The following is a 15,771-nucleotide window of genomic DNA, read 5'->3' as shown; positions in this document are numbered from 1 at the left end:
TGAGGCTTCCTGGCTTTCCAGGTCCAAGGAGGCAGGTGCTGCTTCTACCAGGGCACAGAAGGAGTACAGACTCCCAGGTGGTTATGTTGCTTCCTTAAGTTCCTACCCATCCTCTAAAACAAACCAACCATTTAATTCTGTGGGTCTTGTCTTCTGTGCTTGCTTTATAACTCATTTGAGATTTCAGGAGCCCTGAAACATATTTAAGTACTAGCTTTGATTCTTGAAATTCCCTTAAAAGGACTACAGTTCTGTTTAACAAATATTTATTGAATGTTACATATCAGGGCACTGACCAGGTGCTAGGGTTCCAAGAATAAATAATAGTCTCCCTATAGATGAATTTATGGTCACCAAGGGAGAGACAAGTCAGGCATGTCCAAAAAAAATTCTAAATTTCAAGAAGAGTTTACAGTCCATATTAGAGATAAAATGTTTAGAGAGGTTAAGGGTTTTAAGTTCATTCTTGCTCAAGTAGAATTAGTCAAGGAATATGAGTATCAAATGTCTTCTGATTGTGACAGCTCGGACAGTGCTTGGGTTCCACTCAAGGAAAGAAGAGAGTGGCCACCCCTGACTTGACAGTTTTGCTTAGAACTGATCCTGTTTACTTTCACCTAGGTGGGAATAAATAAATGTAAGTGGTTGTTTCTAGAAGTGATTGTATCCTGGACAGCCACCTTGGCACAACTTGGGGAGGAGAGATTGATGACACATGCAGACTGAGACCTAGCTGTGAATTCTGTTTCCATTACATTTTTTACTATTACTTACAAGCATCAGCACCTACATTTAGCAACATTTATACCACAACACAAGCCCATATTTAAAGTGCACTTTCCTTTGAGATAGCTTAAAACTAACTCTCTGCTTTAGCTTTTTTAGCTAATTGAAACTTCCCTTAGCACTTTTCTTATATTGCATGTAAGTTCTCCTTTTGTTTGAATTTATAGACAGATTTAGTTATGGATGCTTGAGAGTTCAAAGGTGAAAACTGGATTATTCTGTACTTGTGATTTTAATATTTAAAGCATTAGGCAACTAATCATACATGAATGGAGGTATATTCTCCAAACACTTAGGGTCCTTTGCCATGAACATTTTTATAGTTGGTGTCAAACATGTTTATTGCAATCCCAGAAATTTAAGGAGTTAATAGTAATAAGATAAAGAATTCATCACAATTTGAGATATATGCAGTCTTCAGATCATGCTGACCTCTAGGCTACCTGCTTTATTAGTCAGGTCACTAATATTTTGAAAATGTTTTATGCAAAAACAGCATAGTTGAAGTATTGGTTAAGTGCTTTATATTCAAATATAATCGCGGTTCTTTGCTTTCTGTCGGGCATCGTTGCTTCCCTTTTGCACAACTCCTCTCCCCTTTCCTGTTTGCAAATACTAATTGCCCTGTGTGAAGACTATGAAAACACCCCAATGTGGTACTATCCATCTGTATTCGTTAGTGTGTTTATTTTGATGAGAATATACAATAATCGGTACACCCATCCTCTAAAGTGAAAGTTCTACCTTACAGATTATTTAAAAAGCTTTTAAAAGAGAAGAAAAACTTTTTAACTTAACTTTAAATTTTGCTCCATAAGATAAGTAAATATGGAACATATTTCTGAATTGGAAGATAAAATGTATTTGATATTCCATCTCCGTGGGGTTACCTGTTCGTTTTGTCTGGGTACTCTAGAAAATGAGTGGCTTGAAAAGGAATGTCCTAATTGTATAGATACAAAAACTCATGTTGGGATTTCCTGCTTCCACTTTGGAACTTGTTGGGTTTTTCATATTGGTTCTTAAAAACAAATAGATCTGCTATTTCCCTTCACTTCTCTATTAGTTATTTTTTTTAATTTGCACTTTAAATATTAGATATTTCTAAACATCAGAAAGGCTCATTTTTATGGTAAATTTTATAAAGATTATCTTAGAACTACATTTTAATAAAAATACTAATTCAGTAACTTAGAAAGGGCATCCTTTTTGATTAATTTTAGTTAACTGTTAATATATGAAAATAAATACCAAGGTTTTCTCTATTCTGGTTATAAAATGAGTTCTTTGGGAGCCTACAGAACTCGGGCGAGTTGGCCCACGTCTTGGCTGTGTCCCCTGCCTCTCAGGGGGGCTCCTCCAGCTCTCTGCTTCCCTCCGTGGAGATCAGCCCCATTCAAGGGGCTTACCGTCCTTCCTGCTCCATACCAGGCACACCAGGCGTGTTTTCACTTTGGGAATTTTTCTTAGGAATTTGGGTTTAATTAATATTATCTACTTGTTGATTCCTTAATAATAAGATCAATTAGGGAATGCCTGTTCTCTGAAGCAAAAGTAACTATTTTAGATAGCTTTCTATTATTTTAATCTAAGACTTCAAATTAGTTTCAACCAATAACATTATTTGGTTCAATTTGTTGAACCAAAATATGTCCATACTACATATTGTCTTTGACTTGAACATATGTAGAGTAATTCCTTGGTATCCATAGGGGATTTGTTCTACAACCTCCCTGATAACCTGGGTTACCAACCAAAGTCTGAAGATTGTCAAGGCTCTGAAGTAAAATGGTGTAGTACTTGCATAGAACCTATTCACATCCTCCCCACATAGTCACATCATCTCTAGATTACCTGTAATACCTAATACAGTGTAAAGGGTTGTTATTGTGTATTCTTTTGGGAATAATGACCCTCCCCCAAAAGAAGTCTGTACATACTCAGTACAGATGCATTTTTGTTTTAATGTTTTACTATTTTTGATCTGTGGTTGGCTGAGTCCACAGAAGTGGAACCCTACGCATATGGAATGTCCGCTTAAGTTCTGTGGAGATTGAGCAAACCTGTCATTATGTTGCCAGAAAGCACTTGCCCTGTTTTAATATTTTCATTCATTCAGTGGTTAATAATTGCCTTTTATGAGAGACATCAGTGAATAAAACTGACACAGCCCCTTCCACTGTGCTATCTTTAGTTGATTTTTCATTCTCTTGTAAGTTTTTATAATTACAAGATAGATTTTTTTCTTTTACTACTAATACCATTTTAATAACTAGTAAGTGATTTTATAGACCTATGGAAATTTAATACTATAAAAACTTCCAAATTATCATACAGGCTCTTTGAAGTTCTATATTTTTTGAATGTTCTAAGTATGCTGTTGTCCTTCCTTCAGAATTGACTATCTCTAGTTATGTTAACTTGTTAGTAGTTTCTTTCACATCATTCAAAGCTCTATTGTGTTTCATACACATAAAATATTAACAACTGGTAAGCTTCCTTTTGCAACCTACCTTATTTACCTTATATGAAAAATGTGTTTTAAGGAAATTTTGACATTTTCTAAATTGTTTTTTAATGACATTTCATGATCAGCGTAAGGCAGAATAAAGCTTTGATGGCTGATGACATTTTCCCTGAACTAACAAAATCTGTGTTTGACTTTTAAATATGAAAGCATTATTGATGTGCAAGGTAAGTATAAAATTTCACAGCTGTTAACAAAATGATTGTCATAACTATGGAATTTTAAAATATAGAAACAGTTTCAATACAGGCCTCTATGTTGGCATCTCATAGGAATTGGGATTTAGAGGACTCTGATGACTGATTCATTTTTGCTTGTCTTTCTGTGTGAGTCACTGTTTTAGAATAATCTAAATGTATGAAGATCAACTTGTGCATCTGTGCACACAAACATTCCACATTCCCTCTGACTTTTGTTTCTACTTAGAAAAGTCAAAGTTGTTCTGGAAACAAAGTATCTCTTCTAATACCAACAGAAACTTGAAGGGTATTCTAAAATGCTGTTTCGTCCTACAGCAATTTGAGATGGCTATATGTATTAATTTTTTTATGGGTCACAATTCTTCAGACCAAGGCAAAGAATTTTTATCACTTGAAAAGCGCAGTAGTCAATGTTTAAGATTTTTTTTTTTTTAAGTAAAAAAGAAAAACCTGGGTACATTTTCACTACAGACTTTTCAAAATAGTTAATAGTTTCAGTAATTTAATATTTTTAATACTATAAAAGAGAAAACACAATTTTAGCTAACATTTCAATTAGTATTACATAAATACATGGGGTATATTTATGTTTATTATGTCATTCCAAATAAATATTAATTATAACCAGCTTTTAATTTCCTTTGGAGAAATATTTAGCAGTCCTTTGAAATTATTATATTTGGTAACTTGTAAGAACTCAAAATAGGTTGAATTGTGGGAAGTTAACCCAAACTCTTATGTTTTGTGATAAAATAAGTTAAAATGATGGCCTTATTTGTTGTTTTAATTCAGACTGTAAAATATTATATATAGCAGGGGTAATTTGTAGACTAGTCAAAACAAGAGACATAATTTTTTTTATTTTTGAGACAGAGTCTTACATTGTTGCCCTCTGGAGAGTGCCATGGCATCATAGCTCACAGCTGTCTCAAACTCTTGGGCTCAAGTGATTCTCTTGCCTCAGCCTCCTGAGTAGCTGGGACTATAGGTACCGGCCACAGCACCTGGCTGTTTTTAGAGATGGGGTATCTTGCTCAGTCTGGTCTTGAACCTGTGAATTCAGGCGGTCCACCTACCGTGGCTTCCCAGAATGCTAGCATTACAAGCGTCAGCCACCACAACCGGCCCCAGGAAACATAATTTTAAACTATATTGAAATATTTAGATGCTCAGTTGTAAAATGTCATTGAACAGTAAACATAAATATTTTATAAATGTATTTTAGATGCTATAAACTTGATATTGATTAGAGAAAGAAGGAAAATACATAAATTTACTGTTCGCTAATCAACTTTGGTTTTATATTTTTTCTTCTTAAATAGTTATACAGTCAGATATACTCATTATTATTTAATATATGTTTAAATTATATACAACTTTTTTGTAAACTCTTTAAACGTTTTGAGTCTTAAATGTATTTCCTTTTGGAAATCATATTTGGTAGCTCTAATAGAGAAAATGGGCACTCTTCCTCTTCTGATCTTTTATGTATATTGACAGGATTTATTCACTTAGTAATTGGTTTGCTAACCTGTCTTGTCGTGGAGTACAGTCAAAGTGAAATAGAGGTTTAGGGCATATACCCCTTTTTTGACAACACCTGTGATGTCAAGTTGTTCAATTTCTATGGTCCTCTTCCATTATTAAAATGGCAATGATGAAAAATGCATCCACCTCTCAGGGCATGGAATTCCAGGGAGATAATAGAGATGAAAACACTCTGAACTTGTAAGGTATTTATATTATTAAGATAACATAACACACAAAGTGGTCTTTCATATACTTATACTATCAAAATCTCAGTATGTGCAAGTAAGTATTACAAAGTTAATTTTCTTATTTTGCAGTTTTGATATGCAGAATTCAGTTCTTCTATTGATGCATGTCCTGTGCTTTATAAAAGAATGGAGCTTTTGCTTTAACTTTTAAAATATCTTTTGTAGGCCTGAATTTTTATTATCTTTTACACTATGAAAATAATGCTGCTTTCAAATATACCTTTAGTATTTTTGTAATGATGCTTGAATGCCTTCTTTTAAATACTTTATTTAGACACCTTCAAATTCTTAAATTATGTTAAAATTTTATTTCAGGAGAAATTATATTTGTGTGTAGGACTTTAAACTTATTTTATGGAACCTGTCATTGATGAATCCTTTTTTCTTTGTATTGTAACTATTTGATTTATGCTACTCCTCAATTTACATTATTCTTATAATCGTGGTTTATAAATGTTCTTCTTTAAAATAAGAGTTTACTAATCTCTCTATGCCTTGTACTCTATAATAATAGATAATTTTAGATTTTTCTGCCTTTTTAACATTATTTTTACATTTATTTTATGATCAAGAATTATTAACAGTATTTTTTTCCATGCATGTTCTCATCTACTAATTATAATGCTACTAGGTAGACATTTTGAATCTATTTGAAGGTTTTTTCAATAGTGATCTCTTAAAGCAAATGATGCTTTCTTCCTAAAACCCCCTTCTCCTGTAACAAACTTATATTTAACTTCTCTTTCGTGCTTTTAAAGTCTTAAAAGTGCATACATGCTACTTTTCAGCGATCCTTGCAGCAGTCAAAAAAATAATTTGGCAGGTATTACAGGTAGCAAAATGTAGCTCCAAGAAGCCCCAGTTGCACAAGTGTGTGCAGTGTGGGTGTGAGTGCTTTCATCAGAAGCCTGTTCTTTGGTGACGTTCCTGATGTTCTTCCCAAGAACTAAGTGTCACATCGATAATATTATAAAGCATAATGAAATTTTGATCAGTTTGGCTTATAAAACGTAACCCTAATATCCATTTTTCTCAGCAAGTAAGTTAGATTTTTTAATTAAATTAAGTCTGGGAAAGACGTGGGGAGTCATTCAGCATCACGAATTGCCATTTATCTAGGTAATACTGTTTTACTTTTTATTTCTGCATTTATTTGGCCATGTAAATGTGCTTAAAACTAATAAAAATTTGCAGTTGATGAGAATTAATGCATGTCTTGTCCGCAGAGAATGGAATGTAAGCATGTGCCATGAAATTGCGATTCTTTTCTGTCATTTACACACTGATTGCATTTAGAGGATAGTCCATTTTTACTTTTTTTCCATAGATTGGCCAAAATGGGAAGGATTGGATTCCGTTCTCTTCCACGAAGAGTCAATGGGACTGGCTAAGATCAAAGTCTGAGGCTTTTTCCATCTGTAATCAGGTATGCATTGAACAAAAATCACTATAATTCTATGCATGTGCCTTTAAAGTATTTGATATGCATATTTTGAATGTGGTCCTTTATTAGACGTTGAATGCACAACCTTATCTTATGCACCTGTTATAATTAATTTGAGTTATGTAACATATTGAAATAAAAAAGTATTATTAGTTGTGAAAAAATTTTCAGCTGGTCTTAGAAAAGTGTAATATTTGAAATCAGTGCAATTCTTCATTGCTCAGTATGTACATCCAAAGATAACAGAATTAATTATAAATAATTTTATTTTAAAACAGTCAAATGTTTATATGTTATTTCATGGTATACTTTTAATACTTTTTCTTTAACTTAGAAATTAATTTTCTTAGCTAAAATTATCTGCCTATTGCTCTTGGATCTTGTAACAGATAGCAAATATGACCAGTCTCTGAAATATTTCCAGATACTAATTATTTGCAGGGAATTGGACACTTTGCATTCCATTTTAGTTTTGGAAGAGGAAAATGATCAGCTTGTTTCCCACAGTGTTCTAAATAGGTGTATTAAAGCATCATGTTAGCAAATCAAACAGTGAAAATGAAATTTTTTTTCCTGCCTTGGCAGAGTGCTTTATAACATCGTTACTGGTTACAGCAGAATAGCTGCTTAGGTATTTCTGAGGGTGGCAGAGGAGTTGTCTTCTAAATGAGAATAAGGAAAAGAGCAAGTCCTTGAGTTGTAGAAAATCTAAAACCAGAGGGAACCTATTAGGTTAGCGTCGGTAATGTCAGTTGCATTGTTAATGTCACTTTTAAGCTGTAAGAGGGACTTTTAGGCAATTTGATCAACACGAAGTTGATAAAGATGGAAGGACACTGATGACCATACGCACGTGCTTTACAGCTTTAACCAAATGAGTGGGTAATTGCTGTATTTTGCCTATTCAGGAATAGCCTCTGCACTAAAATACAAAAAGACCTATCATATCATGCACTTAATTTTACAAAAGTAGGAATTTAGAGCTCTTACAAAAGTATTCCTAGAATCTATGATAGTCAGTATAATAGACCAAGCTTGTGAAGGCAGAGGTCAGTCTGATGCTAAAACACAAGTGATATAAGGTAGTTGGTTTTTAAAATATGTAATAGGATAAAAACTTCAATTGATTAGTTGATAAAGTCATTTAGCCACATTTCAACTTTTTAATTAAAACTTTATCTTACCTTTTTAAAAGAAGTAGCAAGTATTATCATTTCTGTGGCCTCTTAACGTGAAGTACATAGAGCTTAGCAACCGTTCACAATCCTTGAAGAAGCTTAACTCTTTTGTCTATTACATCTACTGGAAGTTGGCTTTCCTACTGTGAGAAATAAGAGTAAATAAATGTACTATGTATTGTGTGTACATTTTCGAAGTTCCGTTCTAAATTTTTTGTTTAGAAAGACAAATTCTTTCCTGTCCAATATATACATTTCATACTTTCTCACAGCACCAATAAATTGAAACTCTGACCACACCTTTTTACTAAGCTAAAACACCTTTTTAATGATATATTGCTGCACAGGTATTGTGTACTAAGTCAGACATCCCAACAGGTCTGCTGCACACAGGTTGCAGGTATGTCAAAAGGCTGATCCCCTCGGCTCTCGGGGAAGCCTAATGACTCCAGCTGATCTACTGACTTCTGTGTGCCTAGGGAACACAGTCATTTTCTATGAGGTGAAAAGCGTTGAGGAAAATTACTTTAGGTATATCTTTCCCCATGTTCTTTGTCTACTGTAGCATCAAAAGATTTTACCATTTCATGAATGCATATTTGTTAGGAAAGTAAATCATTTCTAGTTTTGGCCCAGAAATCCTTCCAAGTATGATGACACAGGCATAGAGAGTAAATTTTCACCGTAGGTGGTGCATTCAACTCTTTCAGGCTTCTGGTGTCTATGCATGAATTGCTTCGTCAATGATTCAGTGGTTCACAAGGTGCCTAAAAGAGTTTTCAGTTGTTTATCTCTATTTTCTTACCATTCAGGGTCTCAATAGAGCCGATGTGCACAATCAAAATGATCTTTAGACATTGAAGTATTTGCTGAAACGTTGTTTTTAGTCACATTTATGTTTTCTAATTCCTTGTGAAAATTGAAGCTTGATAATGCCACTTTTAGAGTTATATTTGATGTTTGGTGAGAGTTCCTGAAATCACTACTACTATGCCTAAGTACATTTGTCAGGTGGAATTTCAGGGTATGCATGAACTGTTCATTCTGAGCAATGCATTTATATGTGTTTTGACAAATATAAAGAAACCTACAGATATTACATTAGACCAGCTGAATCCATTTTATTGGTTTCTTTTTTAATTCAAAAGCATCACGTAGCAAATAAAATTTTTAAAAATTGAGTTTAGTTACAAACTAGTTGTTTCTTATTTTTTTTTTCCAGTCCCTTTTTGCTTTCTTTTACGACCACATGAAACTTGAGAAGCCACCTAAAGCTATATCATTTAGTGGAGTTGGGCAGTTCCCAAGTGTCCAACAAGAAGGCCTGGTTTAGGCTGCGATGGCCACTGTCATTCCTGGTGATTTGTCAGAAGTAAGAGATACCCAGAAAGTCCCTTCAGGGAAACGTAAGCGTGGTGAAACCAAACCAAGAAAAAACTTTACTTGCCAACTGTGTGACAAGGCCTTTAACAGTGTTGAGAAATTAAAGGTTCACTCCTACTCTCACACAGGAGAGAGGCCCTACAAGTGCACACAACAAGACTGCACCAAGGCCTTTGTTTCTAAGTACAAATTACAAAGGTATTAAACTTATTTGTCTTTCAGATTATATTTTCTCTTATGTTGGCTGTTTGAAGCCATTGTAAACGTATGTATCTGTATACACATTTTTCAGCTAATTTGCAGAGAGGAAATGTTAAGTAGATTAGACATTGGCTAGCTTTTAATATTCTAAATCACATACTTTTATGTTTTAGTGTCTTTGGATTTTTTAAAATAATGTGCTTAATGAGAATAGAATTTCCATTTGTAGAAAGAAATTGCAACAAGAAAAGGGTATGGACGTTTACGTGAGTATATTCAGTCTTGCTCATTTGCTTCTGTAACAATAGCTAAAAACCAGCAAAAACTGAAGTGGCAACATAAATGGCTCAAGTTTTGCAGTGTGTAGGTATATTAACTATCCTTGTGGTATATATTAAGTTAAACAGTTTCCATTATTAAGGGAATTCTGTGTTAGCATAATAGTTTAGCATTAAAAGTGAATACATGCCATTTTTGTCATGGTAATTACTTACAGAATATATCTGTGTTTGAAGGCACATGGCTACTCATTCTCCTGAGAAAACCCACAAGTGTAATTATTGTGAGAAAATGTTTCACCGGAAAGATCATCTGAAGAATCACCTCCACACACACGACCCTAACAAAGAGACGTTTAAGTGTGAAGAATGTGGCAAGAACTATAATACCAAGCTTGGATTTAAACGTCACTTGGCCTTGCATGCCGCAACAAGCGGTGACCTCACCTGCAAGGTGTGTTTGCAGACTTTTGAAAGCACAGGAGTGCTTCTGGAGCACCTTAAATCTCATGCAGGCAAGTCATCCGGTGGGGTTAAAGAGAAAAAGCACCAGTGCGAACATTGTGATCGCCGGTTCTACACCCGAAAGGATGTCCGGAGACACATGGTGGTGCACACTGGAAGGAAGGACTTCCTCTGTCAGTACTGTGCACAGAGATTTGGGCGAAAGGATCACCTGACTCGACATATGAAGAAGAGTCACAATCAAGAGCTTCTGAAGGTCAAAACAGAACCAGTGGATTTCCTGGATCCATTTACCTGCAATGTGTCTGTGCCTATAAAAGATGAGCTCCTTCCGGTGATGTCCTTACCTTCCAGTGAACTGTTATCAAAGCCATTCACAAACACTTTGCAGTTAAACCTCTATAACACTCCATTTCAGTCCATGCAGAGCTCAGGATCTGCCCACCAAATGATCACAACGTTACCTTTGGGAATGACATGCCCAATAGATATGGACGCTGTCCACCCCTCTCACCACCTTTCATTCAAATATCCATTCAGTTCTACCTCATACGCAATTTCTATTCCTGAAAAAGAACAGCCATTAAAGGGGGAAATTGAGAGTTACTTGATGGAGTTACAAGGTGGTGTGCCCTCTTCATCCCAGGATTCTCAAGCATCATCATCTAAGCTAGGGTTGGATCCCCAGATGGGGTCCCCTGATGATGGTGCAGGGGATCTCTCCCTGTCCAAAAGCTCTATCTCCATCAGCGACCCCCTAAACACACCAGCATTGGATTTTTCTCAGTTGTTTAATTTCATACCATTAAACGGGCCTCCCTATAATCCTATATCTGTGGGGAGCCTTGGAATGAGCTATTCCCAAGAGGAAGCACATTCCTCTGTTTCCCAGCTCCCCCCACAAACACAGGATCTTCAGGATCCTGCAAACACTATAGGGCTTGGGTCTCTGCACTCACTGTCAGCAGCCTTCACCAGCAGCTTAAGCACAAGCACCACCCTCCCACGTTTCCATCAAGCGTTTCAGTAGGATTCCAGGATGAAGATTTATCACAGAAATGTCTGTGTAGCCCTGCCCTAGATGACCGTTTTTATTTTAGTGCCTACTTTAAGGCAGCATAAAGATTTCTGCTTTTGTATAATAACAGTTTTCGTTAAGCCAGTATAAAATAGAAACTAGCTTTTTAAATGAGCTTTGGAACCATTTGTGTTCAGTTATGTTTACCTGGGTATTTTGTCCTGATTCACTGCCAATTGTCATATTTTACAAGGTTTTTTTCATATAGGAAAGCCATTATTATTAGGAAAGTTTGATAAATCCCATGTTTTACTTTTAGATCTTAAAATTTTCATTTTTGTCCAATAACAATGGCTCTATCTTTTGACATTTGGCTCATTAAAAAAAAATTGCACCAGAATGTAAATTTTATAAAATATGTATGAGTTAACTTAAGATTTTTTAAATTTTCACTAGCCTCTAAGTGTTTCACTAGCCTCATACTCAAGTGTTTCAAATGAATTGAGAATCCGTTTTGGGGAGATAACATTAAGTTTCTTAGCTATACCACAATTTCAGGTCAGTATGTTTTGAAGACTCGCTATTGTCTGGCTAAAATATTTGCTGTCTTTATTCTGAGCATATACAAGGAAAACAAACCCTAACACAAAGTACCAGTATTTATAGCAAAAGAATTCCTAGTAAGGTGACACAGCATTTTGTGTTACTTAATAGTTGGCCCTAAATTAGTATACAAGGTGTTTTGCCATTTTTTTTCAACCTTTTTAACTTGCTATCTTTCCATTTAAAGACATTGATAGTATATGTCATCAGCGTCTTCAGAGTCAGCATATAGATAATCTCTCTTTCATATTCCTCTCTTTCATATTTCTACCTTTCACAGCCAAAGGGTGGGTCAAGTACAGCCAGCAATTTCATGTTGATTGTTGGTCCATGTTTAGTCCAGAATCTAGAGCTGTTGTAGCACAACAGACATTGTGTTAATGCCAGAGTGGACTGTCTCAGTTTCTATGCAAGGGCCATGCCCCAGTTGTCAGAGTTAAAAAGTAGATTCTTCAGGAGTAAAGAAAAGCATATCACTTATGTCGCTTCATGATGAATTTGACACATTTTTCTTTTCTTTAAGAGCCAAAAGCAGAAAACAAAAACAGTCCTACCCCCAGAGTATCTGGCTATTCAGTGTGAGTCCATCTTTCCTTGTGATTTTTGGTTGGAGAATGTCAATTTAAATGCATTAGAAAACTATTTGAGGAAGTACCACAAAGTTTTAAGTGACTAAAAATATATACAGTAAAACCCCACTTGTACGCATCCCTGGGAAATGGGGGCTATGTTACAACTTTGTATTTGTCAAGAGAAATGAAGTAAAGCAGAATAAGCACTCTCCTGCTATGAAAATAGCAATCGAGAATATTGTATACACTGAATAAAACAGTTATTATAGGCTTTCCTCACATTAGACAACCACCATAATCTTCTCAAAGGTCTAATTACTGTATTTTTCTAAGCGTCAGTTGCGACATTGACCTATGGAAAATACCTATTAAGCACTTGTTAACACCTTATTTTGGGACCCTATCTGCTGGGGCAGGGAGGAGGGTGGGAGGTTTATGAAAGAGTATATCTCTTTAAAATATATATATATATTCTGAGCACTCATTATAGCCCTGTATGGAAGCTTCTTTTCCTGTTGTAGGGCCAGTTTTTACTGCAGATTGCAATGTTTACCAAGAATTTCTAAAAATGAGTGCAGATTACTGAATATGATACATTATTTAAAATATTTGGGAGTAGTATAATTTGTGGAGAAATGTAAATTGTAATAATGTAAATGGGGGTTTCACTATATATATTATATACATACACACACATATATATCGCACTTCATAGAATCAAAGTTGCTCTCTGAGGGGGGTTTGGCTCCTGATGTTTTTATCATGCTCCTATTTTTTTTGATCCTAGGAGCAGTCGTTTTTATACTTATGTATTTAAATTTTATTATGAAAAATTACATTTTATGAAAAAGTGTGTTCCAAAGGCATTAAAATTATATATGTTAATAAGGAAATACATTTTTAAATTTTTCAAACTGCTCCTAAGCTTTTGGTTAGGAGCATTTTTGCTCTGAAAGTAGGCTTTCGCTCTGCTTTAGCACTGCTAACGTTAGTTTCTGTGAAACAGATTGCTTACCTAAATCTTTAGTTGAATGATTAGTGTTCAATATTGCTTTAATCAACACATAAAAGGAAAAAAGAAATTTGGTAACAGCACAAAATAAATATAAACCTATTTTTAAATAGAAATCACCAATAGCAAGTGTGGAAGCACTACTTTATTGTGTAAAATTTGCTCGAGAAGTCATCAATCTAATGAACTGAGACATTGGCCTTAGTAGGCTGTATTTCACTGCTAAAAAAAAAAAAAAAAAGGGAGTACCAGCATTGATTAAATAAGGCATTTTGGAAATGGGGAATGGCGCCATATATGTGTGTATATATCCACGTTTTTATCCTAATTGTTGCCCTGCTTGGACTTCAGAGGCGTCTGTCAGGGCACTAGTATTAAAACTGTAGAGTCTTAATTCTCATATGTACACCACTTTCTTTTCAAGTCTGCCCCCACAGACTTGAAATAACATTTCAAAGTAAGAGGGATTTCAGCTAATTTGCTTTTAAAATTGACTATAGTGGTCACTAAACCCTTTTTGATAGAATTTCTATCTAAAGATGAGGCAGACTTGTTTATTGTAATTGCACAATGTTCTAATAAGGGTGTAACACAGAATTGGCTTTTTTTCTCCCTAGAAAAGAATTGTTTCTATATCAACTAGATGTGATTAAAAATAATTATTGTCAATGCTGTTTTCATTCTTCAGTGGCCAGAATCATCAGCCTTGAAATTTCTGGTAGTGCCTTAACTTGTATGAAAAAAAGGGATTAACATTAAATAAAATATATTTTAGTTTAGAAATTTGGACCTCAGACAAGATATTGAACCTCATTCAGTTTGACTTCCACATGTGTGTACGAATCAGGGCACCCGACACTGAAGTGTGTGTGTGGAAGGATCTTGACACTGTAAGCAATATTAGCCATTAACATACACAATTATCTTTCTAGTTATTGGTCACTGTCAAATTTTTCATTTTAAAATCCTATACAGAGTGCAGTTTTTTAAAACTTAACAATTGTCCTGGCTGATCGTGCACCACTCTTTGTGCAACTTTTAAATTTTATTTACTGTTTCCTCCAAGCTGTTTTGCCTATTTGTTGCTTGTGCTTTATTTTTCTTAGTAATTTGTGGAATATAGTGATATATTGTGTTAATTTGGACAGTAGCGGTTTTTAAAAACCATTTACTGACTGAAACATGAGCCAGAGCTGATTGCTTTATTAAGCTAATAATGAATGTTAAAGAGTACATATTTTCAGGATCATTCATCTAGTGAGCAATACACATAGGCCAATATTTTTTTTAAAAAAATAGAGCTTGGTCAACCTCTGTACTACACATATTACAAGATATAGCACTTTCAAAATGAATCTAAACCTTTACAGAAACTTTCTTATAGGTTATGCCTTTTATTTTAAGACTTATTATAATTTGTTTTCAAGTGCCATTAGATGATATATATGTAGGCCTTTGATATATAAATGCTTTGTGTACAAAAATGGTAGATGGTATTTTAAACAGGTACATTTTTACAGTGTTTTCTTATCAATTTGCTATATTGCACAGAATCAGTGTGTGTCTTTTCATAAGGTTTTACAATGGTTTATTTTTTTACAAGGTTTACGTGTCTCAAAGCACACTGTCTTCCCAGTATGTAAGTTAAAAAATACCAGTTCACCCAGGTTACTTCTAGCCTACTGAGATCCATGTGACCTTGGAGGAGATCTTTTAAACGTTGTTGAGTCTTCGACATTAGCAATGGCAGACTGTTGTCTCTGGCAGATGAGTGGCTAAGTTGAATTTGTCTTGTTTTTCCTCACACTGTCTCAGCAGCCATGTCTCCAACACAGATAGTCTGTTGTGATTACGGAGCTCTGCGTAAGTTGTATCCTGTAGATTTATGCTAAAAACCCATACAGAGCTCTTTGGGGATCACATAAAAGAAGATAATGCTACCAACACTGACAAAAGCACACTTAGATCAGCCACCCTTAGGCCCTTCTGCATGTTACCAACCCTCTGAGGATGGAATGCACTGTCTTTCAATAAGTCACCTAGCTCTAGAAATGACACAGAACTGTTGCTAGTGTGTACAACACTTCATTGTATAAGCTTCAGTGGTACAAATGAACCAGAATGAATGTTTATCTTCTCAGAAACACTCCTTCAATATTATGTTGGATCATGCTGCTAATGTAACTTGGGACACAACTCTTCATGGTGCTACAAACTTCTCTGTCTCGTTCAGTTGTATTTTTTTATCCATAGAAAAAGGACTACGTTAGGTGTAAAGGTGTACAATATATTTTTATACTGTGACTTAATTTGTCATTAACAAACT

General features: G+C 34.8%; 1 protein-coding gene across 2 annotated transcripts in view; it reads left to right on the top strand.

Moving 5' to 3' along the window:
* PLAG1 (PLAG1 zinc finger) overlaps positions 1 to 11,425 on the top strand; it is a 42,974-nt gene extending 31,549 nt beyond the window's left edge. Inside the window, exons 2-4 of one of the 2 annotated variants that reach the window (XM_053559361.1) lie at positions 6,619 to 6,717; positions 9,136 to 9,494; positions 10,013 to 11,425. In XM_053559361.1, the coding sequence (XP_053415336.1) occupies positions 9,253 to 9,494; positions 10,013 to 11,270 (1,500 nt within the window). In that variant the 5' untranslated portion in view covers positions 6,619 to 6,717; positions 9,136 to 9,252 and the 3' untranslated portion in view covers positions 11,271 to 11,425. The remainder of the gene's footprint in view (positions 1 to 6,618; positions 6,718 to 9,135; positions 9,495 to 10,012) is intronic. The other variant, XM_053559362.1, reaches the window with a different exon arrangement.
* The last annotated feature ends 4,346 nt before the right edge of the window (positions 11,426 to 15,771 follow it).

The sequence above is a fragment of the Nycticebus coucang genome, chromosome 13 (assembly GCF_027406575.1).
Source record: "Nycticebus coucang isolate mNycCou1 chromosome 13, mNycCou1.pri, whole genome shotgun sequence".
NCBI lineage: Eukaryota > Metazoa > Chordata > Mammalia > Primates > Lorisidae > Nycticebus > Nycticebus coucang.
The sequence above is the reverse complement of the archived record's forward strand: the minus strand, read 5'-3'. Positions and strand labels throughout refer to the sequence as shown.